General features: G+C 46.1%; 1 protein-coding gene across 1 annotated transcript in view; it reads right to left on the bottom strand.

Moving 5' to 3' along the window:
• The window catches only part of LOC109501517, a 94,975-nt gene extending 70,686 nt beyond the window's left edge, over window positions 1-24,289 (bottom strand). The window contains exons 1-2 of the mRNA XM_045061123.1: window positions 23,290-24,289; window positions 16,542-16,686 (exon numbers count right to left, since the gene is read on the bottom strand). Coding sequence (XP_044917058.1) covers window positions 16,542-16,686; window positions 23,290-23,678 — 534 coding nt within the window. The 5' untranslated portion in view covers window positions 23,679-24,289. The remainder of the gene's footprint in view (window positions 1-16,541; window positions 16,687-23,289) is intronic.
• Window positions 24,290-24,822: the final 533 nt, after the last annotated feature.

Below are 24,822 nucleotides of genomic sequence, written 5' to 3'. Positions count from 1 at the left end.
ACAGGAGACGACCTGCCACATGTCAAGGATGGAAAAGGAGAAAGACAGAAGGAGCGGGGACTTTGATGCCATCAACGAGCCGCAACACCAGCCCCTGACTTCTTGCCTTTGGAAGTCTTGTTCTGTGAGAAAGATAATTTCCTAACTGTTCAAGCCACTCCTGTTTGACTATTCTGTGGCTGCAACCAGATGACGCACCAGTCAAACGATCCCACGACAATTGCATCTCCTAGCTCTGTACCCCTCCGGATCTGTTCCACACCACCTGCGACAGCCATCTCCAGTGCATGAACGGGCTATGTCCCAGATATTTCATTACAAGTCAGTTGTCTGAAATTTGGGTAAACATCCCTTACAAGACTGGACCGTCCTAGAAAATCCAGAAAAAGTTTTGAGATGACATGTCAACTCTTGGAATGTTCTGAAAGAAGACTCAAGCACAGGGAGGTGCATACACTTGCTAACGAAGGGAGGTTGCCAACAGTGACTTGTAGATAGGAAGGATATAGTCTGGAATCATTCCCAAGGCCTTGGCTTTGGCCCAGAGCTTCTTTCTGAAGCAGGAGGAAGGCATGAAGGTGCAGCACGAACTCTGGGTGCACGTGCCCGGATCAGAAGGTAAAGGGCACAGGGCACGGAAAGGCACATCTTCCAAGTGCAAGAGGAAGCAGGTGGCTGCGGCTATACCGTGAGCTTCATGGACCACATTAGCAGTAACTGTTGCATTCTATTTTTGTACCATATTAACGGATATAATATTGGTAATTGTTCTTAATAGAATCACAGAAATGAAAGATGGAAATGCTACATGCTATGATGGAATGCTGTTCCTTTACCATTGATCGTTATAATAAGTCTGCTCAGTCATTACTGACAAGCCAAGCTACAGCTCTGCCAATGAGGCAGACCAAAATGGGGAGATAAACAAAATGGGTTTCCTTGCTAAATGCGAAGCCTAAGTTTTAAGATATTTTGCTGAAGTTTTAAACTGATTGTCAATTAGTCAATGAGCTATGGCAGGCCGTGTATTTCTGGGTAATTAGTGTGTGTCTTAGGGGGGTTATTTGGCATGAGGCTGAGGGCAAAGTAATTTGTATCTCCCAGGAAGTGCAATAATTGCCTCAAGCTGAACTGCTTGGAAAGTGTATTAATTCTATTAGGAAACATTTATGTTATTTTATATGGCATCCTGTATATTCATGAAGTGTACTCATAAACCATAAATTATTCATTTCGGGGCATTATCACATGAGCGTGGCATCACTGATAACTAGGAAAAAGGGTGGGGTTATTTGTGCAGTTGGAGAATTCATGCACTGTCAGAAACAATGCATATCGGGTTTCGGAATTTATCTTATTAGAACACCGGATCCCGAGAGGATCAAGAGATAGTCTTGAGAATGGTCAAAGGTAAGGTCATTTGCTTAAAACTAGCTTTTCAGGAAGGCAACAGGCCTTCTATTCAGTTTGCTATGTGGCCTGGGAAATAAAGCCCTATGAGACCTGAGAGCTACAAAGATTATAAGCTTGATCTTGGTGTCTTGGGACACTTCCTTCCCCAATCTTGCTTAATATGTTCACAGCATGAAAGAGGCAATCATTCATTCATTAAAAAAATGTTTATGAATGAACGTTCAGACCGTGTGAGAGTCACCTGTTGTGGCATAACAGATTAGTCCAAAACTGAGTACCTGAAAACAACACACATTTATTATCTCACGGTTTCTTTGGAGTGGAAACCACGTGCGGCATACCTGGGTCCTCTGCTTCACAACCTCTCACAAGGCTGCACTGGAGACGTCAGCCCAGAGTCTGTGGTTCCCCCTGAAGGCTCATCCGAGGAAAGCTCTACTTCCAACCTCAGTTTCTCGAGGGCCCAAGTTCCTGGATGGATGTTGACCAGAAGCCGCCCCCAGTTCCTTGCCACTTGGGTCTCTCCAATATGATAACTTGCTTCAACAAAGTGTTCAGGCCAAGAATGCAAGGCAAAGGTCATGATCTCTTGTAACTTAATTGAAGAATTGATATCTTTGCACCTTTGCCATATTCTATTGATTCAAATCAAATCACTGGGTTCAGATGCCACTGAAGGGGTAAGAATTACCCAAGGCTGTGAAAGCCAGGAGGTGAGATCACTGGGGCTGCGGTGAAGCCTGCCTACCATGGCCAGCCTCTGTTTTCATGGCATCATAGTCTATCATAGCAAGAGAGACCTAATTTAAGCTGGGGGACTAGAGGAGGCCTATCTGCACAAGTGACATTTAATTTGAAGACTCAAAATGAAGAAAACTTGGCTAGAGCTCAGGGGGTACATGCGCTTGGATCAGAATGTAAAGGGCATAGAGCATGACATGTTTCAGGAACTGAAAAAAGATCTGAGTGCACAAGGGGGAAAGTGGCACAAGAAAAGGTTGGAAAGGTAGGCAGAGGCGGGATCGCACCGGGCTAGAGTCAGGGCGAGAAGTGTGAGTTTTATTCTGAGCACAAGTGGGAAGCCACTGGAGGATTTTCAACACAGAGTGACACAATCCAATTTACATTTGCAAAAGATCACCTGAGCTGCTGCTCAGAGAATGAACTGGAAGCACAGAGGGCAGTTGGGAGCTTCTGCTAGCAAGAGATGACGATGACCTGGCTGAGGAGGTGGAAAGGAATGAGCATGTGCGAGATCCAGCTCAGAGCTTAAAATCAGCAACACAGGAAAGTTGAAGAAAGGCCCATGTCAGCAGGGTGGGAAGAGAAAGAGGAGGACAGGATGACGTGGCTGATGGTGGAAAGAGAGGGGCAGTGTGGGCACGGGATGGGGAGCAGTGCTGCAGGACGAGACACGCCCTGTGCTCCCCTGCCCTGCTTGCTCGGGTACCTTGCTTCCCACCTCCTTGCTCCCATATCCTTTCATATAAAAATACCCGCCTTCTAGGATTATTGAAAAGATTCAATTAAATAACAACCTCATCCATACCCTGACACACTACCGCAAGGCTCATTCATTCACTTGGCCAGATCTCTCTACTCAAGAGTCACTGATGGTCCGAGCCAAACTGTCACACCCCATCTCCGTCCATCTCTGGCCCCTTAACCCACTTTAATTTGCTTTGTGCCACTTAACTGCCATTTGCTTTGTTTTGTTCACCCTACGTCCTAGCTCTCCAGGCCTAGAGAAGATCCTGGCCTACAGCGGGTGCTCAGTAGAGTGGCTGAGTGTAATCACTGAACAAGCACAGCACCGTGCGGGCTTCTTCAGGGTTTCCAGGTGCATCACAGATGGTGTGGAGGAAGCTGCTTGGGCCGTAAAGAGAGTAACAAGTAATAAACATTTGTGTGATACTTTATAACGTACAAAGGCCTTGCTCAAACCCCATGCTCTATCCTCCTCGATGGTCTCTTTCACAGCAAATGTCCCCACTCACAGGTGACACACCTGAAGGCAAAGGGACTTCATTCACTTCTCCAAAGTCTAGAAACAACGGACACTGGAAAGCAAGCCAGGGCCCTGCCTTATATGAAGTCACTTTCCAGTGGGGCAAAAGTTTAAGGGCTCCTTCCAGCTCATGAGCAGATCTAGTAATCTGTACCCCCTGGAATGTGTATCGAGCTCTCTGGAATTGCTCTCACTCTGTCCACACATATCCTTTTCCTGCTGATCTACAGACACCACGTGTGTAATACACCCAAACCACGCCCAGCAGAACTGCAGATAGTTAGGCAGCCGGCTGTATGGTTACCCCGAAACTTCTCCACATCCCATAGCTTCCTTTTTCTTTCAGAAGAACTCACCTGTGCCTTGCTGTATTTTTTTTAAATGTCTTCTTATTTTTGAAAGAAAGAGAGAACGTGAACAGTGTAGAGGCAGAGAGAGAAAGGGAAAGAGAATCTCAAGCAGGCTCTGCATGATCAGCACAGAGTCTGATGCGGGGCTAGAACTCACAAACCATGAGATCATGACCTGAACCAAAATCAAGAGTCAGAAGCTTAACCAACTGAGCCACCCAGGTGCCCCATGCCTCCCTGTTATTTCTTAGGTTATCTCAATCCTACCATAGACTCCTGGCCTGCAAATTCATCATTATTATGAAAATAAATTAATAAGGGAGCCTGAGTGGGTCAGCCAGTTAAGCACCTGACTCTTGATTTCGGCTCAGGTCATGATCTCACAGTTCATGAGATGAAGCCCCACATTGAGCTCTGTGCCGACAGTGGGGAGCCTGTTTGGAATTATGTCTCTGCCCTCCCTACCCTTCTCTCTCTCATGCATGCATGTGCACTCTCTCTCAAAATAAATAAACATGCAATTAATTAATTCATTAATTACATCCCTCCACTTTGACTCATATGCATTCATCAATCAAGGGGTGAGCGTCTGCTTGGTGTCAAGCACTGTGCTGGGAAGTGGAACTAGTTCCCATGTAAAAGGGCAGGCAGACTTTAAGCAGGAATCACTCTGTAGTTAGTATTGTGGCTGAAGTTATAAAGAAGTTCAGGGAGACAGGACACGGAAAGGACAGGACGTGGAAAGAAGGCCCATCTGTGACCTGGTCTAGGTCACAGGAAGGGTCTAGGAAGCCTTCCCTAAGGAAGGGTCATTTAAACTGGATAAGAAAGCAGGAGAACATTGTGGGCACAGAGAATGGTATATAAGAGACCACTGAGGCCTCCAAAAGCTTCTAGAAACCCCAAAAGCAAAAGCAAAAACAAATTAACAAACAGAGTAAACGTGAAGAGGCTTGGCACCCGATGAAGCCAGAGAAATGGGTGGCAGCCAGGAAGAGCCAGGCTTACCTGATCTACTTCTCCCTCTCCTCCAGGATGAACAGGAACAAGGCCACGACCTTGGCCCCACTTGACTAATAGAGTAGAAACACCAATGGCGCTAATTTGTGCCTAGAAAGATGTGTAATTATGTCTCAGCATCTTGAAAATGTCTTATCCTGGGAAACCAGCTTCTGTCTTTGTGACACAGAACATGAGCCACTTGTGTCCACTCAGCAGTTGTGGATTTGCACACTCAGCTTAGTGGAGGCAATCTGGCTGGGGCTCCTTCCCAGGGAAACACACCTCCTGTTCCAGGCAGTGGGTTCTCATGCAGTGTGCTTCAGGAAGCCTCGGTCCACTGTCACTATTCTTCCTTAGTCTCTCGAGGCCAGTGGTTCTCAGCAGGAGTACTGCGGAAGCTTGAGGGCATGTTTTTGGTTGTATCGATAACTGGGAAGCACTATCAGCATTTACAGGACAGGGACAGAGACGCAGCCTTTCTGCAATGTTTGAGATGGTCACAGCAAAGAACTGTCCAGTTTTCCCCGTGACTGAAGTCCCGCCAGGTATGGATGCAGGTGAAAATCCTATTTACAGTTCTCTGAGACAAGAGCCTAACTACGTTTTACATATAAACACCCAAAGTTTTTCGCGCGGTTTCAATATATCCTTAATTATTCCATAATGAAACTGCAGTGGAAAATGGGGAAGGATTTACTTTGCTTTTTCCAAAACTTTTCCCAGCGTTAGTCATCATTTCCCAAAATCATATCATGGTATTTGAGTCACCCATAGGACATGTATAAATCTGCCTTTGAAACTGTCACATTGATGATTATACACATATATATCTGTCTTATTTCAAAATGCCACTCTAAAGAAAAGTGCCATCAATATTCAGTTAGATGCTGTTTTACCTCTCTTAAATCCAAATACGTGTGTTAGACAGTGAAGAAAGCATCCGGGTACTTCTTTTTGAGCCCTATTCCTTGCTGCTCAAGGGGTGGTCCACAGACCAGCAACATCCACATCTACCATCATCCCTGTGAGAGGAAAGATCTAAGGCCCCCACCCTGGATCTACTAAAGTCTCAGTCTGCATTTTATTAAGACTTCTAGATGATTTAGATCCACATAAAAGTTGACAAAGCTCTCTTCTACATTAGGTATGAAAAAGCACTGAAAAAGTATTTTTTTAATTATAAATGACTTTCATTTCTCCTATCCCATTAGGACGTTATATTAATGTTTTAATTATATGTAAAAGGTGGGTTATGTTACCAATGAATTTCACCTCAAGAAAGTAAAACGGGAGTTACAAAATATATTTTAGTGAAGGAGGGGGTTGTTGCTGGTAGGGTTTGAGAATGCTGCTTTAAGATTGCTGGCATTCAATAATTGGGTGTGGTGAACTTGGGAGCATCTAAATGGGAATAGGGCACCAGAGTCAAGTTTCTCTGCACTTGGTCATTTATATACTCTAACGACTCCTAAACCTGTATCTCCAGCTACATGCCCCACCCCAGAGCACACCAGATACAGGCCTGCTTTCTAAAGATAGATTGGCCGGATCACACAGTAAGTGTCCTGCTGTTTTCTGCAGGGTCGGGCCGCACTCACTCATTCTACAAATGGGTTTTGATCCCCTTCTATGTGCCATGCACTGTCACAGGGCTGTGAGTAATAGAAAGACAAAGCCCGCCTTTGTGGGGGTTACAACAGACAGTCTCGTAGGAGAGCGAAGAGGCCCGCAAATAACTGTATACAGAGTCAGAAAGAAGGAAGTGCCCTGGGAGAGACACAGTCCATGCAAGCCGGTGCCTGCATGAGGGGGACGGAGGTCACTCCCAAAGAGAAAGAGTACTGGGAGGTCCCCGGAAGCCACCTGAGTCCCCGCACTGCACAGAGATGGGGCTTCATGCAGAAGCTCTCTGGTTCCCCCACACAGCTATTTAAACTTCGTATACTGTCCTCAAACGTGGCTGGCTACGCCTGTCCCCCAACCCTCATCAGGAGATCTTGCCTCCCTCTCCTCAAAGTAAAAAGAGTCACCAGGTGGAACTGTTTCTACTTGCCACCATTTCTGCCTGCCCCCTCACTGATGCACGGGTTCTCTCCACTGGATCCTTTCGTATTCACCGTTAAACACACGTCACTGTGTTTTAATATCATTTTTCAACCATCTCTCAAGCCACTGCCCCCCCTCCTCTCACTCACAATCAGACTTCTTTAAAAGCAAAATGTATTTTTGTATTTGTCTCCACCTCCTCAACTCCTACTCATTCTTCAACCCACTGCAACCAGCCTCTGACCTCACCACCCACAGAAGCCCCTCTCTTACTCATATTGCCAACTGCCTGCTTGTTACTAATGCCAACAAACCCTCCTCTGTCTTCATCTCATGTGAACTTCAGCAGCATTTGACACTGCTGATCAGTCCCTAGAAGCAGCTTCTTCCCTCAGTTTCCATGACACCAGAGCCTGGCCGTCTTCCCCTACCTCTTGGACCTCTCCTTTTGGCCTTCTTGGTGGGCATCTCATGTCTTAAAGGCTGGGATACCTTGGGGTTCAACCCAAGACCCTCCTTGTTTTAAATAAATACTTTCTCTGGACTCGACCATTTACAGCCTTTAGTGATTCCTAATCTATAGCTCCAGCCCAGTTCTCCCTCCTGAAGAGACTTCCAGACAATTCTCTTTGTCCCAAATCTACCTCAAACTCATATTCAAACACAAACAAAGTCACTGTCTCCCACCTAATCTCTTCTTCATCCCTCGGCCTCTATATCAATGAATGGCACTGCCATCTAGCATTGTGCCCAGGCTAGACGCTGGGGCATCGTCCTTGACTCTTTCCACATCCCCACACCCAATCGGTCACTCTCAAATCCGTGCTTTACCGGAGAGCCAGAGTCATCTAATGAATGACTATGATTACTTCACCATTCTGCTTAAAACACACTCATGACTCCCTCATGACCCTGAGGGTAAAGTCCAGCCCCAACAAACTTCTTCTACTGCTTTACTTCCTTCTCATTTGTCCTCCAAACTGAAACCAGCTTGATCTGGTTACCCTCAAGCCACCTTCACCTCTGCAGCTTTGAAAAGTGCTCCCGGTTCCCACATTACTAATAGGACCAAACAAAACAGCTTCATTTCTCAGGTTCTGTTAGAAAAAACAAACAAACAGGGGCACCCGGGTGGCTCAGTGGGTTAAGCCTCTGACTTCGGCTCAGGTCATGATCTCACGGTCCGTGAGTTCGAGCCCCGCGTCGGGCTCTGTGCTGACAGCTGGGAGCCCGGAGCCTGATTTGGGCTCTGTGTCTCCCTCTCTCTCTGACCCTCCCCTGATCACGCTCTGTCTCTCTCTGTCTCAAAAATAAACATTAAGAAAATTTTTTTTAAAAAAGAAAAAACAAACAAACAAAATATGGAGCATTCAGAATGGCTAGAGCACAAAGCGTCCTTCAGGGAGAGGCAAGAGATGACGTGGAGAGATGCACTGAGCCAGATCATGTAGGGCCTTGAATGCCAAAACAGCAAGTTTAAACTCACACCAAGAGCAATGGAAAACATCTCTCTGCAAAGTTTTAAGCAGATAAGGATTTTGTATGGCAGCCACTTTGGCGCCCCTCATCACCTCGCCTCAGCTGCAGTGCACAGTTGGTTGTGAGCGCACACTCTCCTTGAGAGCTCACACCACGTGCATTTCCACTTGCTGCCCCAGGACTTCTCTAGGACAAAAACTGTCACAAGATGTATGAAAATGCACTTCCACCCCTACAAAACTCCCAACAGCTTAAGGGTAAGAAAGAAGGAGGAGGCAAGGCTGAATGTATTGTTCAAGCCTGGGTGACGGGAAGATGAAGGTGCCACAGACAGAAACAGAGGGCCTCAACGGGAGGCAGAGGCGGCTTGACATCAGAACTCCAGCAAGCTGAAGAAAGAGGAGGCAGGAAAGCAAGTCATACGGGGAGAAGTGGGAGTTACTTGGGAAGTTCAACCTGCAGAAAACCGAGGGGGACTAAAAGCTCCCTTCACATACATAAATGTCTATCAGGAAGGAGAGTCTAGAAAAGGAAGGAGGAAGAGGGAGAATGAGGAAAGGGGACACAACTTCCAGAAGCAGATTGTGCCTGAAGCCGTGAAGGTGCCTTGGGACCCCTGCATGGACCGTGAGGGGGTGAGCATCCTCTCTCGGACGGCTCAGACAGGGTGTCCAGCAGGTTGTAGGTCAGATTCCTAACTCCAGAAGGACGTGGAACTAAGAGTAGATGTGGCTCTCCATGCTCCCACCTCCGTTTTCCTCCCCCTCACTCCCGCCGCTCTCAATCTTCACATTGGTGATACAGCCTCATCATGGCTTTTGCCTCAGGAGTGAGTCTAAGAAGACCAGAAAAAGGTGCCACTTGTTCTAGACACGATGGCCCCTGGGGACCTTTTCTCTGCCACTGTGCCCTCCCTACCATGGGTCCGCCACTGTCCTGCTGGCCTGCACCTCACCGCCCACAGGGCTTGCCCTCCTCACCCCACCACACCCAGGACCTCTGCCTCCTTTAGAACCCATCTGCCCAGGCCACCCTGCCCTCTGGTACTCAGCTCTCTGGGGTTAGACACTCCAATAAATTGAGCTGGACTCTGGACTTCAAAACAATGGATGCTACTTGTGCACACTGAGACAGGCCAAAGTGCCAGGTCCCACTGGTCAGGCAGGGCCCTCTAGTTCCCCCTCAAGCACACCTTGCCTGTGGCTACCTATTCTCCTAGGATCTTCCCTACCCTGAAATGTTCACAAATCTTTTCACACAAGTGTTCTAGGAAAGGGCAAAAATGGCTTCTACCTTTGGGTTAGACAATTTTGCCCAGCCATATGTACCTTGTTGTCCTTCTTTGAACAAAGTGGGGGTGGGGGGTGGGAGTGGACACAAAACATTTATTCAGGAGAGCAATACTCACACACACACACACACACACACACACACCAATTTGTCTTAAGCATCAAATTGGCAAATTTATAACCCAATCTTTTGGGGGAAGTTTCCTTGAACAAGTTCAAGGCAAAGGGAAATAATTTCAGGTCTTTCGTTCAATAAATATCTTTTTGAATACTTGTAGTGAATTCGGCACCAAAGCAGACAAGAAAGAAATGTCAAGTGTATCCCCTGCCCTTAGAGTTGCATTGGGAAGAAGAGACACACACATACAGGAAGCCTAGTGATAACCAGGGAGCGGGAGAAAGTGAGGCCACAGGGCCGGACAAAGCCCGAGTGTGCCTAAGAATCCTCCGGGTATGGAGTCAATTAAAATGTAGATTCCTGGGCTCTACCCAGGACTTCAGAGTCACTAGGCATCTGGTAAATCCCAGAAATCTGCATTTAAAATAATCCTGCTGGGGGTGGGCCACAGACCACCTTTGACAAATACTGGTCCAGCCAGTAGCTCTTTGTAGACACCAGAGGAAAAAAGACACCCGCTGGGCAGACCCAGGAAAGGAGCTAACTTGTGTTTAGACCTTAAGAAGCGGATAAGGAATCCTTTTCATTCTTCCCCTGCACAGTTGAACGTTTTGAAGGAGAGCCAATACCTTGCCATTATCTGGAGAATGTTCAGTTGGTGCTGGGAATCAAAAAAGACGTGTACAGCTGAGTCTAGAGTTGATGAAACCAGTTTATCTGAATCTGATTCCAGGGCAGTCTGATGCTGAAAGGCGGTGTCATGACTCACTGAAGCTTTCACATCTATTGTTTTTCTTTTCTTGGGTGGCTTTGCCAGGACCTCATAGATATCATTATTTTCAGATTACTGTTATTACACACATTCTTTTTTTTTTTTTTTAATTTTTTTTTTTCAACGTTTATTTATTTTTGGGACAGAGAGAGACAGAGCATGAACGGGGGAGGGGCAGAGAGAGAGGGAGACACAGAATCGCAAACAGGCTCCAGGCTCTGAGCCATCAGCCCAGAGCCTGACGCGGGGCTCGAACTCACGGACCGCGAGATCGTGACCTGGCTGAAGTCGGACGCTTAACCGACTGCGCCACCCAGGCGCCCCACACACATTCTTTTTGAATAAAATACTACTTTGTTTTCATCTCCATAGAGCGGATAACCAAATTTCAGTTGTTTCTTATCTGTATATGTAAAACAGAGCACTGCCCTCCTGGGGTTATTCTCTCAGCTTGTGGGTGTGGTAGAAGGCTAAAGGAATCCCAGGAAGACCTGCCCAAGGCCCAGAGGGAGAAAAGAACTGAAGGGGAAGCTTTTCATTCTCCTGGAGAGCCACTCACTGCTTCTCAACATTTGTGGGGCACTTAGTATGCACCAGGCACTATGCTGAGACCAGGGGCTTTCATTCCAGAGGAGAAATACAGAATAAATAAATGAACACATAAACTGGGGGGGGGGGGGGGGGGGGGGGGGGGACATTAGTGATAAGTGTTATGAGGGTTTTTTGTTTTTTTTTGTTTTTTTTTAAGCCAGTGAGGCTATAGAGAGAGATTAGACTAGAGAGGCAGGAGGTGACAGGGAGCAGCTGTAGGGAGGCTTGGGGGAAGAACATTCCAGATGCCCTTTTGGAGAAATGAGCATAGCACATTCAAGGAATAGAAAGAAGTTATAATGTGGCTCCAGCCAAAATGAGATCAGAGCATAAAAGTAATACAAAGAATTTGGAGAGGACCCAGAGGTTTAGTGAAGAAAAGGAAGCTAAGTCCTTGGGCTGACTTCATGGTTTCCCTGTGACCAAGTGGACGGGGTGGTACTCAGTTCCCACTAGACATTCCAGAAACTGAGCTATAACTGCATTAGGAGCAAATAAAGTCTGACATAAAGAAAAAGGAGTTTCTGCCATTTAGCAGGAATGAGTGATTGACGAGTAACTCTATCCAGAAACTGACAGATTGTCAAGTCTGCCTGCTACCCCTGGGTCATTTCAGCCTGGAATTTGGGGCCCAAGGAGAGCAGTCATGGCTTTCTCCCTTAGTGGGTTTTTCTATAGAGCTTTCAGGACAGAAGGAAAAGAAAGATATCAGCAAGCTTTCTGAAAGCCACAAAACGATGGGATTTTGTGTGCTGTGTCTGCATCAGGCTCTGTCTGCATCTCCACAGCAGCTCCAGTTGTGTGTGTTTATTTATTTATTTTTGTTTATTTACTTATTTTGAGAGAGAGTGTGTACATGCACATGAGCGAGCAGGGGGAAGGGCAGAGAGAGAGGAAGAGCGAGGACCCCAAGCAGGCTCTGTGCTGACAGCGAACCCACAAACCGTGAGATCACGACCTGAGCGGAAATCAAGAGTCGGACATTTGACTGAGCCACCCAGGTGCTCCTAGTGGTGGATATTTATCAACTTGTTTGAGGTGCACTGATGAGCGGCATGTCAATGAGTCGACTGCAAACTAAATGCAAAGAACTTTTGGTGGCAAGTAATATTTTATTGAATACATATGCTTGTTCTGCTGACTCAGGCTCGGACCTTGAAATGGAACCTTTGGTAGAGGTTGCATCAACGGAAGACACCTGCCTGATTTGTTTTGGCCTAGCACCTGGGCTTGTCGTAGGCCTGCTGTTCTATATAAGCCTCCATAATAGTGTGGCCAGATAAAATACAAGATGCCAGGTTTAACTGAACTTCAGAAAAAGAACAAATAATTTTCAGTATAAGTATGTTCCGGGCAATGTTTGGGATATATGTATGCTAAAAAATTTATTCACTGTTTTTCTGAAATTCAAATTTCACTGAGCGTCCTATATATATATATATATATATATATATATATATTTTTTTTTTTTTTTTTTTTTTTTTTCCTAAATCTGGCACTCCTCCTCTGTCACAGTGTATGAACACCAAGCTTCCTTGAGTTGTAATCCAATGTTAAGACCCCCACTGGGACTTCTCAGAGTGGGATTTGCTTCTACCCTACCCAAAAAAAGTACAAAGCCTTCTGCATGGGAGCATATACCCAAAAGCCCTCTGTAGAGTGGAGTTGGCCTGACACAGGAATTATTAGACAAGCCCAGGTTTAAAGACCACCTTCTATTTTGCGGCAAAGGGACCCAAAGTATGCCTCTCTGCTTAGCCTGATCGCACTTTCTGATGTTGAGGCTATCTCGGTTTTTCAGAAGGGCCAATCTGTGCCAAACATTTCTTATCCTCCACTCCCGAGCTATGTCCTTAAGCCCTAAGATGTGGATATCCTGGATACGGGCACTCCAAGGAGCCCTCAGATATGGGTGCAAGGACCCCCTGCAGGCAACACCCAGGAGTCTCCCGTGGACCATGCTTTCCCTCAGCTCTCAGCCTGTGCTCATGAGCTCTTTGTGGTCCCAGATGCTCTTGCATGCTCACCTGACCCACCCTTCTCTTGCCTAATACAACTTTAGTAACCCAGTGCCAGCCCTGGGCTGCTTGCCCTGGGCACCAGTGGCTATGCTCCTGGGTGTTACTGCTGGGATTTGCTCAGGCCTCTTAAGAATGCCACCTCAGCCAGCCTGACTCCCCAGACCCTGCTGGTCTGCTCTGCCCAGGAAGATGAGACACTAAGATCATTCAGTTCTGTCCATGTCATCACACAGGACTGTGAATTCTCTACTCTGGTCACATACTATACAAATAATGCTTCCTCCTTGTCCGCAAAAAGTCCCTTAGACAAGTTCAACCCCCATGTGCTAGTTGTTCAGAGTGCTGTGACAACGTATGTTCGTCTGACCATCCTTTAGCCCTTGCTGGCCAAAGTATGATGACGCAGAAGCCCAGGGTGACGCTCCAGAGATGACAGTGTGAAGAATCCTCTCCTTGCGGTCCCTATGCGGCCCTAAGGGCAGTGGTGTCCCATCCAACGGTCTGCCCTTCTCTCATGATCCTCCCTGTCACAGTTTTGGGGTCTGGTCTCTGGTTCCTCTCTCCCTCTAGACACATTATCCGCAACTGTGTTAGGGTTCCTAGGGCAGCTGCACTCTGGTTCAATAGAGAGATAACGTAAGGTCATTTTCCACCTTATTATCTTGAGAAAGCATGAACGCACCAACTTCAGGGGGCCTGAAGCATTTTTCTAAGCAGACAGCACCTCCTCCCTGACCCAGTTCTCCCGCAGAATCTCCGGAACCTGTCTCCTCACCTTCGCCGTGGCAGACGGCTGATGCTTCCCAGCATTATTTTCTCAGGCTGAGGCTGCAATTTTCCTGATTTGGCCCTTGCATATTATTTAATTGTTTATCTTGACATACAGGTTTGTCCCAGAGGGGAATACTTAAAAAGTGGCTTGGCATCCCTCGATATATAGAGAAAGATGCAGCTTTAACTTTCATGGACGGCTTTTCTCCTGCCAGACTCCTCCCAATTATCCTGCAGGCTTCTTTGCCCTGAGGGCAGTTTGCAGCTCCAGGGGACTGGAATTGGCTTAAAAAAAATTCCTTCCTCTCTGTGCCCCATGTGAGGGGGCATTGTGTGCTCTCTAAATAATAAGCCTGGCTTTGTGTGACCTAACTGGACAGGGCCCTTTGAGAGATTTTTCAGTTGCAGAGCGAGCAGTCAGCTGCACCCTAGGAAACCAAGAAGTTTCCAGACCAAGGAGAAAAGTCCATGACAGCAAGAATTTTTTTCCCCCTAAATTGTATTGTGAACTAATTCTACTCTCCCACTAGTTTTTAGGGTAATTAGGTAAAAGTGTGGCAGAAGAATCCCACATTTGTATTTTGGATCTGATAGTGCTTAATCAGATGTCCCCCACCCATTCCTAACAAAACAACAATCAACAAATCATTTTAGACACCTTATTATATGTAAGACATTGTCGTCGATCAAGGTAATTATTATACTTGCTGATTTCCTTCTCAGGACCCAGTACCTAAAACCTAAAGGCTTAGAAAGAGGTAGAAGTCACAGTACTTGGCCTCCAACTCACAACAACCCACTCAGAAAAGAAAACTGACCAGCACCGACCACCTACACTGTGCCAGGCACAGGGCTAGGAATTTACACACTTAAATTATCTCATTTAAACACCTAAATAACCCTGTAAGGCAGAGAGTAGCAGTTCCATTTTACAGATAAGGAAAGTGGCATCCAAAGAGCACAGAAGTGGCAGGCAGAATAATGTCCCCAAAGATGTCCAGGCCCTAAACCCTGTGAATGTGTTACCTCAAATGGGGGAAGAGGGCAGGGAGGGACTTGGTAGAAATGATCAAGTTACAAAATCCTGAGATGGGGAGACTCGCCTGAATTATCTGGGTGGGCCCCAGGTAAGATCAAAGGCTTTTATGACAGGTAGGTAGAAAGGTCAGAGTCAGAGCAACAGAGATACGAGGAAGAAAACAGAGGCTGGAGTGATGCGGGGCCACGAGCCAAGAAATGCCGGCTGCAGCTAGAAGCTAGAAAAGGCAAGGAGGTGGATTCCCCTGGAGCCTCCTTAAGTTACTAGCCTTGCTTGACCCATTAGACTTCTGACTCCCAGAACTATAAGATAAGAAATGTGTGGTGTTTTAAGATATAGCAATTTGTTGGGCAGCAGTAGAAAACTAACAGAGTGTGCCTGTTCACACCTGCCCCAACTGCATTCCACAGAGGACTTGAGCTGGCCAGAGAGGATTACTTCCAAGTAGTAGAGCCAGGAAGGGCTGCCATATTGACTCCCTGGCCCCTGGAGTTCTGCAAGGCAGGGGTTGCAGGGCAGGATTCAAACCAAGTCAATGTGTCCTTAAAGTCTAAGCCCTTTCTTCTTTGCTGATGTGCTCTCCAAAGATAACATTCAGGGGCAAAATGAGTGAAGTGTCAAAAGAAATATTCCAAAATAACATGCTGTGGTTAATGAATGACTAAGGAGTTCAGGAAATAAGTGTATTCTGAGAAATAATTACTGGTGCATATTGCAGTGATCAGAGAAGACTTGGTGGAGGAAGTACAGCTTAACCTGGGCCCTACAGCGTGGGCAAGCCGACTGTAATGCTGGAGGCAAATAGAAGGCCTTGCAGATGGGGAATGGCCTGATACAAGAAATGCCACTAGGAATGGAAAGAATAAGCCAATCTCCCCGCCCTTTATTCCCCCACTGCCTCCCTCGCCCTTCCTCTGCCTGTGGATTCCATTCAATCTTCCAACTGAAGTCTTGGCAATGGCCTTAGACAACATCCTGTGTTCTCCCTTACCTTACAGATGGCAAGTTTTGACCCAAACAGGTATAATTTGTCTTTCTTGCCCACAGCTATCCAGCATATCAAGTCTCCCAGGCCAGTGCTCCCCAGCAATGAGGAACAAAGTGTTTTCAGTTCTTCAAAGTCAACAAGCACACTCTTTGTATGTGTGAGTGGCCAGTTTGATCCAGCATATCCAAATAAGGAAAATTTGGAATAGAATTCCAGACTTGACCTAGGCGGGGCAATTTTGTTAAACACAAGGACAGTGTGTTCACAGATGGGTTTTTAAGCCACCTTTGATTTATAACTAAGTCAACTGTGAAAAAGGCAGCATATAATAAAAATAACTTTGAGGCAAAAGACTCTACCTCTAGTCCTGAGTTCTATTATCACCCAAAACATGACATTGAGCAAATTCTGTTAGATCTTCTAGGAAACGAGAACTGGTCTTAAAATTCTCTTAAGCATTTAAGATGCTTTGGGCCACGAGCAACAGAAATCCTGACTCAAACTGATTTAAACATTAAGGAAATGCATTATCCTGCAAAACAGAAAGTTGAGTGGCAGGGCAGCTTAAAGGCTGAATTAGTCAAGATTCTCCAGAGAAATAGAACCAACAGGATATATATATAGAATGAGATTAATTATAAGGGATTGACTCACAATTATGAAGGCTAAGAAGTCCTGTGATCTGATGTCTGCAAGCTGGGGGCTCAGAAAAGCTGGTACTATAATTCCACCCCAAGGCCAAAGAACTGGGTAAATCCAAGTCCAAGTCTGAAGGCTGGAAAACCAGGAGCACCGATGCCTGAGGGAAGGAGAAGATGATGTCTCAGCTCAAGTAAAAGAGAGAATTAACCTTTCCACCTTTTTGTTCTACTCAGGCCCTCAACAGATTGGATGATGCCCACCCACACTGGTGAAGATGATCTTTACTCAGTCTACAGATTCAAATGCTAATCTCTTCCAGAAACATCTTCACAGACACACCCAGAAATCATGTTTTACCAGCTATGTGGGCATCCCTGAGCCTAGTCAGGTTGAAACATAAAGTTAACCATGACAAGGGTTGATTGATAACAGTGGCTTGATGATGTCATCAATGATGTGGGTTCTTTCTCTCTTTCTCTCCATTCTTGCCATCCTATCAGCTCAATCCTTACACTGATAGCATGATGACTGCAGCAATTCTAGGCATCACAGTCAGACACAAAGCATCTGGAGGAAAAGGAGAGAGAATCCCCCAGATAGCACTGGCCATCAGTGAGCCACACATACCCATTTCTGAACCAATTACTGGAAAGAAGACCCTATGGGAAGGGTTGTTTCAGCCTCTCCTAAGGGTACAGGAGAGGGAAGACAACTGAACAAAAGCATGATTCTGTGCAGAAGGAAAATGAAAGAAATTGTAGATGGATAGGAAATTTATAGTGAGCTCTATTCTCTCAAAGGTCCCTTCTAACTCTAAAAATCCATAAATTAAAAACTCATTGGTTGTCTGATACGGTTTAAACCCAGACTGCCCATCTACATGCCGACCCAGAACAAAGCACAGTGCTATGCACCAGAGATACAGCCCTGAGGAGAATCAGAGAACTGTCATGAAGCATCCTTTCAAGAGGATCTTGACCATACCACAACCAAGACAGTAAGTCCCGTTTCTTTAACCCTTCTTACCACGACTGGAGAAATGGTCTGGTAGTTGGCTTATATAGATGAATGAGAGAAAAAGGTTGCTATTAATTTATGCAAGTTACATGAAAAGTGGCCAGACTACCTCCCTGTTTTCTACCCTCGGACAATCTAAGCAAATCTTAGAGTGTTACACAGTGAGAAGTAAAGTGGTGGATGGGGGTATGGCATTTTCTTAAAAAGAAATTTTGAATTGGCTATTAGAGTCACTGACCTAACATTGACCACTGGCAGATTGTGTCTGTTTAAACTCATTTCCAGATCACTTGAATGAGAAATAGCAGTTTTCTCCTAATGTAGACCAGGCCCCTAGAGTTATTTCCTACCGTTGCAATGACTATTGTAAGTAAGGAGAAAATAGACGGATAGATGTTTGATGAGAAATTTTACACTTCTCGTGAGTCTTTTTTTGAGGGGCTCAGTGTGTTTGCTCAATTCCAATTACCTGCCTCTTTCTTCTCTGGCTGGATTAGTAACTATTCAATTCAACCAAAGCATAGAACAGTATCACTAAAATGATTGTTCTTCTCCCAACAGGATACTTAGGTTTTGACTGAGTAATCAAACCCTGTAAGAAATTTCACCAAGATATTTATTATACCAAGTAATGGGAATAGGAGGTATGCTTTGTTACCTAATATATTGTAACTAGCTAGAAGAAATAGATGAAAAAAACCTTCCTTAAATATGAAAGTCACACATAGAGGGTAGTAAATTCGTGTCCCCCGTCTACAACAGTTTTACCAGACAACCAAGAGAATAAGAAGCATATAAAGTAATAAGTACATTTGAATAAGTAAAAGAAGTAAGCATTTTTCAAGTAATAATTTTTCCAGCAAATTATTGCTGATAGTGGTGGAACTATGTTCTTATTATAAGGCTCAAAGTTGCCACATTAAAGTGGATCTAGACAGCACATTGAGGTGAATTCCGTAAGACCTGCAATAATAATTAATTCTCTTTCTCCTCAACAAACCTCTAAGCAGACCTACTCGCAGATGTTATCCTGTCTCATACGGGGTTCATTTCCATTCCACCCCTAGTGGAACTGCTAATAAGCAGTGAAATGGCCCAAACAAGGAGAAATAAGAGAGAAGAAGAGGGCAAAAAATGAAGGCCCAGAATCATCCACAAGCTGAATAATGAGTACTCGGAGAATGGCAGGCCTAACGGTAGCCAAACAAGAGAAGAGGGGAGATGTGTCAACTTTTTTCAGACCCTCATTCCAGGCCCTGGGTTTATCCTACCTCACAGGTCGGCTCAGTGAAGGGGGGGACAAAAAAAAGCACATTAATTGGGTGGAGACTTCTTATTTGATGTCTTCAAGACCTCGATGTAGCATTGGTTTTTTATACCATCTTTCACTTGCCTGCTTGAGGTTTTCCTCCGGCGGAAGCCATCTTTAAAGCCTTCTGCCTTTCATTCTCCCAGAATCTCTGCTCTGACTCTTGACGCATTAGTCACAGTTCCAAGGGGGGCGGGCAGGGGGTGGAGGAGCAGGTCAAATAACTTTACAATCAAAACCCAAACCTAAACAGATGGCTCCTTTATTCCAAGGAAGTGCAAGGACTTGTAACTCTCCTGTGATAATGGGATTTGGCCTACACATGAAGGCATCTAAGAGGCAGTGAGCTGCAGTTCAGGCCCAGGAGCCATGCACCGGGGGCTCTCTGCTCAGCTTCACCTCCCAGCCAACTGACTCAAGATCTTCCAGCCAAGTGTTGACTGCAGGATGTGCTAAAAAGACAAATGTCTGCGGAAACCATAGTCAGGCTGACTGCATTCTCTAAGTGTGGCCTTTGAACTATCGAGTGCATAGATAGGACTCATTGAAAAATGCAGATTGCTGGACTCCATCCCCAACACTCTGAATCAGTCCAGGAATCTGCCTTTTCAAGAGGCTTAGCAGGGTCATTGTTATGCTCTTTGAAATGTGAGGAACACATCTAGACTGACGGTACTCAGAGGTGGTCTTGAAAACAGCTGCATGAGCAGCATCAGTAGTTTGTTAGAAATGCAGAACGTTAGGTCCCACCCCAGACATCCTAAATCACAACCTGTGTTTTAACAAGATCCCCAGATAATTCCTTAGAGTTCGAGAAACATCTTGCTAGAATAGTTCTGTCTTATAACCTAGTTCTCACCAACTCAGAAGAGAGAGAATACAGCGACCCAAAAGGGGGCTTCCTCTCAATTCTAAACTACATATTAGAATCAGCAAGGAACTTTTTGTCAACACTGACAACTCAGTCCTACCGTAGGCCAGTTTAATCCAGCCTTCTGGAAGTGGAGCCTGGGCATCTGTATTTTTAAGAACTCCACAGCTAATTCCAAAGCGCAGCCAGATTGAGAACCAGTCTTTCACCAGAGCAAAATTCAGAATCAAAGCTTAAAGCCCTAAAGACAGCATCAAGCTGGGTCTCACTCCCCTAAAAAGCAATCAGCCATTTGCCTAGTAACAAGGGATTCCTAAAATATTTGCCTTTTACTAAGAAGAGGCAGCTTTGGCCTTTTGAATGGCTACTCATTGTCCATGCCTCATAAAAATATGTTGGGCCTCCACTGCCGGGGAGCTCAAAGGCAGCATTCCCATCCCCTTTGTTACTCAAGGCCAGGCTCTGGCATCCTTGGGATGGGAAATGGCTCCTTCTGAGGCAGCGTTTCTCTATGCTTTCTCTGCCTCTGGGATTTGTGATTCTGGACAAGGCATATGTCTTCTCACCATGTCATTTTCCTCATTTGCAGAGGGAAAACACAGCGTTCATTGATTCCTTTGGTTAAGCTGACTGGTACCCCTGGCTCCTGTCCAGTGACTATTTCTCTTTGTAGCAATCCTCAGCTGGGGGAGAGCCAGGAGGGAGACGGCTGCCCACTTAGAGCCCTGGGCCCCTGTGCTCTCTATCCTGTGAGCTCTCCCAATGCCGGCTCATTCCACCAATTCTCTTCAACCCAGGCAGGTCCATCAGAAAGCCTTGGAACAGGATGGAGAACAGGAATGTTACTGGAGACCTTTGAAAAGTCTGAGTTCGTTTTAAGTCCAGACTCCAGCTGACCCCAGCTATAGGAATAAAGTCCTTGTTTCCCCATGGAAAAGCCCCCTATTGCTTGGATTCATCACCTTTTTTCTACAATTATGGGTATTCTATGTTTGTTTTTAACAGTTGCATACACCTTCTTCATCCTCACTTCACCCCCTACCAATAATAATGTTGCTTGCTTGCTATGTACCAAACATATCATGTTATCCTCACATCCATCCTCAGAGGCAGGACTTGGAATTTGTATACCCATTTTACAAATACAAACCTGAAGTTCCAATACGTTAAAGTACTTGCTCCAGGACCAATAGGATGCAAGTGGCAGAAACTGGATTTCACCCAAATCTATGTGATTCCAGTCAGATGTGTCTACAAAATGAGTCCTGGTCCTATCTTTGGAAGTTTCCTAATCCCTCACCTCAAGCCTCTGCACTTCCTGGAGCAAGGTCTCTGCCACCAGATTTTCCCTTCCAGCTCTGCTCGTTTAGGAATCGGCTGTAGTGTCTGCCAGAGTCAAAAGGATTTGGAACCAACAAAGGCACAAGGTAGTGGGGCAGGGTAAACTCGGGTTCCTATTTTATACCATATACCCAAATTAATTCCATACTAATTAAAAATTTTAATGGAACAATGGGAATACTGGAAACATTTGTAGGTGAACGGTTAGAAGATTCGGAGATAGAGAAGGACTTCATAGAAGGACGCCAAAGGCAGAAGCCATACATTAACCTATTAAGAATTTCAACCACACAAAAATTTTAAATGTAAATTTAAATGTGAAAGGCAATTAACAAATTGGGGAAAGTTGCAAAGCATATGACAAAGAGTTAATAAAGAGAATATACAAAGCAATTTTACAAACAAGTAAGAAAAAGATGAACACTCCCATTTAAAAATGAGCAAACACAGAAGAATAAAAAGAAGACGACTAATATTCATGACTGATGACAATGAATTCCGGCAACAGGTTTTACACTCTCTGCAGGTGGGATTATGAATTGACATAACCTTTCTAAAGGGCAATTTGACGAAATGTAGTAAAACTTTTCTAAAACACGGAACAGTTAACCCAGCTGTTTTGAGGAGTAGATCCTAAGGAAACAATTAAGGACACGCATAGTGACCCAGCAGGAGAATGACCCAGGAATGGTGTGGACAGAAATAAAAACTGCTACAACACCCTAAAAGACTAGCAAAGGAATGGTTGAAAATATCACACCACATCCCTACAGGGGAAGCACTGTGTAGTCATTAAGGAGAGAGTCTGTTTATTGAACTATATTCACTGTAGGGATGCTCACGTGGAAAGATATTTGCAATATTTTGTTCAGAAAATAAAAAGTCACTTGTCCCTCATAATAACTGTGTTTGCACTCAGGATACACAAGTAAGGTTTGTCTCTAGGTATTGGGAGTATTTGGGGTTTTTATTTTCTTCCTTTTGCATGTTTGCATTTTTCATTAATTCTTCATCAGTACAATTAATTTTTCATTAGTTCAATAAACATGTACCTCTTCTGTGATGAGAATGAAAAATACAATGGGAGAGGTAAAAGAGGACTCAAAGAGCCCCAGTCCTAGTCTCTGGTGACCAATAATGAAAGGGTTGGACTGAGGCATGGAAGTGACCCACACTCTCCTGAGAGGGAAATGGGAATGTCTGGCCCTCTAGGCACCTTGCTGGTCCAACCAGCAGGAGCACGAGCGCACGTGCACACACACATACACACACACACACACACACTGCCTCTCTGCACCCTTCTTGAGAGAGATATGAGCCCCCAGCATGGGCCCTTGCCCTGTAGAGGATACCAAAGAAACAAGGTGAGGACAGATACGGTCTGCACCCAGGGAAGCTCCATGGGGCAGTAAGGACACCGCACTCATTCCAGGCTGGGCCCCTCTTTTGACCACATGTGAATGTTTTCCTGAGATAGGTTTCTCTCCCTTGGACTCTCCCTTTTGACTCTCCTGCCCTTGATTAAGATTCACTGGTGACTGAAGGGGACTGCCTCTCTCTCTGCAAGTGCTGACAGACTCACCAGCCTTTTGGCTGCTACTTCTCAATCTCCCTCCACTGTCTCTGGCCAACCGTGCCCACGCTTCAAATTGTCCCTGGGAGGCAGAAATGACAGCTAACGGCCACGCTGCCTGGTGCCTGTGCGGTGGCCTGGAGCCACCCTAGCCAGGCCGGCGGGCTTAGGCAGGGCCCTGCGGATTGCTGGAAACCCGTTTGCATCCAGTTACTGGATCCCATAGAAGGGGACCTGGGTTCATTGAGCCAGGAAACGGGGGGGGGGGGGGCGCACCCTGCCCCGGCAGCCGGCTCCCAGGGACCCCGCAGAGGCCTGGCCAACCCCTAGACATTTCCCCTCCCGAACCCCGGGAGCTCCCTTCCCGCCAGCACGTCGGTCACGGGTCTCTGGGCGAGGTCGTCCCGGGACGCGAGTTCCCGCCCCTCCGAAAGCCGCCGACTTCCAGGATCGGAAAAGCCACGCTCCGCCGAGGCCCTGGGGCTGCTCGGGCTCGGCTTGCTCGGTGGCCGGTGTCTGCAGAGAGGGGCGAGGACCCTCCCGCGGCAGCCCGGGCGCCTGTACGGTCCTCCCGCATTCCCTCCCGGCCCCGCGCGCCATCACCAAGACGGCTTCCTCGCAACCCCCCCACCCCCCTCCGTTAACCAACCTAGGAGTCTCGGATCCCGCCTCCCTCTCCTCCTGCACCTGAGCTCCCGAAGCCCCGGCGTTGCGGGGGCCGAGGTCGCTTAGTCTGGTGGCCTCTGCCACCCCACCCCAGGACTGGAGGTCTCTCAGAAGCGCAGCGCCGAGCCCACCCCGGCACGACAGGGGGTACACAGGGGAAGGGGAACGGACTCCCGCGCCTGGACCGCGCGCTCCCGGCACGTGGCGCTGCTGGGCGCACGGAGAAAGTGACCCGGGACTGCGGAGGGGGAAAATGAGGCCAAGGCCCCGCAGGCCGGCCTCCGCGGGGCTGCCGAGCTCACGGAAGGACAGAACTAATTTACTAAAACAGCACATTTTAAGAAAGGAAATTTGAGACAGTAATAGCAGCATCTATCTCAGGGAACGGCAGCAAAAGAAAAAAAAAGTTGTGAATAAGGCTTTCGCGCAGGGACTTAGATTTTGCAATAAGCGCTTAATTAAAAATAAAATCTATTGATGCGGTAGGCAAGTCGCGTTCCTGGGAAGGTAAAAATACAGTGGACTCCCCCACACCCCAGATGCTCCACCTGCCTGCAGTAATTACAGGGCTTCAGAGAGAAGGGAAAAAACACGACAGAGAGAAATCTGCTTGCATATTTTTCTTCTATTGTGCTGGGCTCATTTGAATTATAATGTGTTGCAGGCCAGAGTAGGAAATTTTGTGCCTTGAATAATGAATCCCCCTGGAGCCCAAGGTACCTGTACTTCTCTTTAGTGTCCACTGAGAATAACGTGTTCGACATTCAAGTGACAACACTGGAAAGGGTTTCAAAAGCCCCGGAGCCCCAGAACGCAGTACACCCGGCCGACTCTTCCGCCTGCCCTCTCTTTGGCTTCCAAATGCAGCAAACTCCGTTGTTACTTAAAATACACAGGTCCTGGCCGTACCACAGAAATACAGTAGAGGTAAATAGACTCTAACTTCTGAATCTGAGGTAGTCCTGCCCCCGCACAAAGCTTCAAAGCTGGAAGGCTCCAGGATGCTAACAAGATTTTTTTTTTTTTTAATGGGAAAACGGGAGAACAGAGAGGCACCCTGTCTTGTCCCAAGCCAAGACAGGCTTTTCTGGTGCTAATAGCATTGCACTGGGTCAGGCTGGCTTTCCGTAGAAATGTGCAGTAATTAAAAAGAAAACAAACAAACAAAAAAACCAGACACGGTTTAAATCACAAGCAATGTCAAAAACCTGGGGCGCCCTTTTTGGTTCTGAGCAGCTGTTTGATAGAGGTTTTAAGTTAAGGGGCAAATGTAGAACAACAACAACAACAACAAAAATCTAAAAATCTCAATAAGATGAAAGAATGAAAGCTTTTCAAGATGATAGAAGTAGCCTTTCATGCTTAAACTTTCAAAACAAGTGTTGTGTTGTTTTTGTTTTTTAGTTGAGCGTTCTTTCTGGTTTGAAACATTCAGAAGCCTTTTCAAAAACAAGTCACTTTTGGCCAAATATAGTAAGGTTTCTCCGTGATACCATGGGACCATTAAAAAAAAAAC

This window comes from Felis catus, chromosome A1, assembly GCF_018350175.1.
Source record: "Felis catus isolate Fca126 chromosome A1, F.catus_Fca126_mat1.0, whole genome shotgun sequence".
NCBI lineage: Eukaryota > Metazoa > Chordata > Mammalia > Carnivora > Felidae > Felis > Felis catus.
This window is presented reverse-complemented; position numbering and strand designations above follow the sequence as displayed.